Below are 3,856 nucleotides of genomic sequence, written 5' to 3'. Positions count from 1 at the left end.
ATCAACAGAAATATAGAGCTCCATTTGAAGTATAATAAATAACTGGATATTTTACTGTTTCCCCTGGCCATACAAGAGAGAAAATTGGTCCATATACTATTTCTATGGATAAATCTACCTGGGTCACACACTGTATGTTTTTTGTTTTTTGGGTTTTTTTTATAAATACTTAGCTACCTAAGTCACTTTTATAGGCACCAATCTCTTCATAGTAATGAAAAGAAACTTGAAAGTTCTCCTGGGAATCAAAAAGTATCAAGTTCTTAAACTAGAGAATGGCGATTACCATCATTCTACTATTGCATCCTAAATTCACATGAGGCTGTAAGCTCTGTCTTGATTTTGATACTTGGCTGTCACTGTGGAGATGAAGGCTAATGCATCATGTTATTGCCGGCGTTTAGCCCCTAACTCATTTTTTACCTTTTACTTCTTGCTCCTCATATTTCAACAATGCTTCTGAATTCAGCTGGCTAGTGAAGATAACAACTGATGCTGATGCAGAGAGGCCTGGATAGACTATCGGAGAAGTCAAAGCCAGTGAATACAGCAGGAGAGTCTGCCTGAAGCTAGATAAAATGAATGCTTTGAAAGGGTGTCTCATAAGATAAGAGACTGAAGAATGAAAAGTGTAACTCTGTCAAGATGTAAGAGATTTCAATAAGGTACATGAATATGAAGAGTAAAATAGAAAGATTCGACATTTAAAATGAGACTGTTGAGCTGTTCTTGCCAAGAAAATGTCGCAGAAATGGTTATAAGAAATGATAGAAGTTAATACTAAGTGGCTGAAAATAATTGGACAACGGAAAATAACTGCTACATTCATGTGCAGAATACCTTATTAAAAAGCAATAAACTCTTAACAAGCAAATCCAGAATTCATTAAATCCCAAAAGCATTGTGTTGGGTGAAAGAAAATAATTTTCATTTACATCATTTCTAGTTTTGTGATGCAACATGGTTGACCATATAAGGAATAATAGTGACTTCAGTTATAGAACTTAGCATTGGATGAGTCTCTTAAAAATAGTAAGTGGCATCTAACTTGAAGTGAATGATCTGTGCTATGTCCATTTCATAATGTGCTACTCAAGAAAGAAACAGAGGTAAAATATTGAGATGAAAACAGGTTCAACACCAATGCCCTTGTATCACAGTAGGAAACCAGATCTCTGCAGAATGTCACATGTCTGCAGATGTCCACTCTTACCATCCACACACAAACAAGTAACAGGCATGTCCATGACACAGACCACATAGGAGAAGGGAAGAATGGGACTCACAAAGGAAACATTTGGATGCTTGGTAAATTGTTCAGAAATGTGGGAGTAAAAGAAAAAAATCAAATTTTAAGTGGTACAAAAGGAAATAAAAGGAATAACAGTCTTTGTTATCATGTTTAATTTCCTGAGTGTCTCAGTGCCTCAGCATCATGAAACTATTGTAAAATTGCAGGATTCTGGATAGCTGTGTGTCATCTCAAGGATCTGTTGGCCTTTAGTAAGAAGAGCTGATGAGTGATCACAAAGATGAACTGAATGAGTTCATGCAAAGCCTTTGGAGAACTGACATGATGATTGCTACATCCATTAGATAAGAGGCTGATATGAATGCAACACTACCAGCCAAATTATAAAAAAGCTATTAAAAATGTATAATATTCTGAGAAGACTTTAAGCAGATGAGGAAACAACTTGGGTTAACAGACTCACGGGACTGAGAAAACAAAGCCTCTGCCTTCCTGGAAATCAGAAGTGTGAGACTGAGATCAGAACTAGCAAAGAAACACCCCCCCACCCCCCCGTGTAAGGAAATGGGTGTGAGGTGGTGAGTGACCATGAGGATGAGGACTGAGACACTTGCCTGTTTGGAGGAACACTGCTTTTACCTCAGTTGTGCAATAAATGACTTTATATGTGATTATGTCTATGCTGTTGACTTAATAGCAAAGGATTTTCAAAATAATAAATTACTTTTTAAAACATAGATTATAAATTTCACTTAAAATTATATTTGATTAGAGCTGATTTACTAACAGAAAATTATTTTAAATAGTCAACCTGTTTCTTCAGTTTTTTTTTTTACAACTAATTTGAAAGAGTCAGAAGATCAAGGAGTTTGCTATGAGACTGTATCTCCTAGGAATCTCAAAAGCTAAGTCCATAAAGTCTCACCACCATGACTGCCTAAACATGAGCTGCACAAGGAAAGCAGTGATGGAGAAATTAATATAGATGGGGAAAAGACCACGAGGCCTCAGTCATACATTCAGAACTGCAGGCAACTTAGGAATGTGGAGAGCAGGAGAATTAGTCTTCCCCAAGGAAGAGCACACCAATTGAATATCCAATAACAATTGATCATCCCTCACAACATGCATACAGTGACATTATATAGACTAAACAGGCTGTATTTAGGAAGAGATAGATAGATAGATAGATAGATAGATAGATAGATAGATAGATAGATAGATAGATGTAGACAGCTCTGTGTGTGTGTGTGTGTGTGTGTGTGTGTGTGTAAAACAACATTTAATGAAATTGTAAAAGAGCAAGGTTAGGTAGAAAGGATGGCTTGGAGACAGAAAGGAGAAAATAACATGATTGTATTACAATATCAAAAATAACAGAAATATTTTTTCAAAAATGATGACTGGGTTAACTGATGGACCTTGGGAATAGGAGAGTGACTATCATTAATTAAGTAGCACTGTGAACCCACCAGGTTCTGATAGAGACTTCCAGAGTCATGCAGATGGCTCCTGTTAACCCTGTTATATCTGAAACAAAACAAAAACATGTAAATATAGACTGGGGGCTTGTTGGGAGGACAGAAAATTGGTAGGGGTGAGAAGGACAAAAAAGGCAAGAGTAAGCAAATATGTACACACACGTGTGTGCACACGCACACACACACACTATATATATATATATATATATATATATATATATATATATATATATATAAAACCTAATAAAACACTATCCTGATTAAGAAAAAAAGCATATTTTCATTTCTCTCATTGTCATGTCAATAAATGTGTGCCTTAGCCAAGCTATTTCTATCCATTCAACTTTGCATTTCTGAAAAAGTGATTTTTCTTCCTTTGGCTACAGAACCTGAACTATTCCATTTGGTATATTTATTATTTCCTATATTTCTTTCTGAAAGAAAGGTTGGGAGGGGAGAAAGAGAGAAAGAGAGAGGGGGGGAGAATGCAGATACAGGCACAGACACAAACACAGTTACAGACACAGAGAGAGGAGACAGATTTTGTTGCTTGGTTTAGCTTCCATCTCCAAAATAATGGAAAATAATCCCATACTAAAGAAATATTATCTAAAAGAAGAATTTTTTTTCTAATAAAGGGCCAGAAATCATGGAGAAGTTGATAGTCTATAGTAAAAATTCAAGTCCTACTGTGTTTAAACAGTAGACGGAGAATGCTCCTCTGAATCTGCTTGGTCTTGATGCTGTAAATGATGGGGTTCATAAACGGAGGAAAGAGAAAGTAGACATAGCTCATGGTAATGTGCACCACATGGGGGGCATGCTTTCCAAACCTGTGAATGAAGGTCAGGCCAATCACAGTGATGTAAAAGACCAGGACACAGATAATGTGGGAGACACAGGTGTTAAGAGCCTTTGCTCTCTCCTCTCCAGAGGCGATGCTCATAACTGTCCTCAGAATGAAGACATAGGAAAAGACAATGATGAGAGCATCAAGGAAGAAAGTCAGGGCAACCAAAACAACTGGATACACGCGGTTAAAAGTAATGTCAGCACATGCGAGTTTCATGACATCTTGGTGGAGGCAGAAGGCATGAGAAAGAACGTGGGAACGGCAGTATGG

The 3,856-nt window shown here is 37.0% G+C and overlaps 1 protein-coding gene across 1 annotated transcript in view; it reads right to left on the bottom strand.

Annotated features, from left to right (window-relative positions):
* Window positions 1-3,412: 3,412 nt before the first annotated feature.
* LOC114633550 (olfactory receptor 51B2-like) overlaps window positions 3,413-3,856 on the bottom strand; it is an 885-nt gene continuing 441 nt past the window's right edge. The window contains exon 1 of the mRNA XM_028782115.1: window positions 3,413-3,856. This exon is cut by the window's right edge and continues 441 nt beyond it. Within this exon, the coding sequence (XP_028637948.1) occupies window positions 3,413-3,856 (444 nt within the window).

Source organism: Grammomys surdaster, unplaced genomic scaffold, assembly GCF_004785775.1.
Source record: "Grammomys surdaster isolate TR1022 unplaced genomic scaffold, NIH_TR_1.0 693, whole genome shotgun sequence".
Taxonomy (NCBI): Eukaryota; Metazoa; Chordata; class Mammalia; order Rodentia; family Muridae; genus Grammomys; species Grammomys surdaster.
This window is presented reverse-complemented; position numbering and strand designations above follow the sequence as displayed.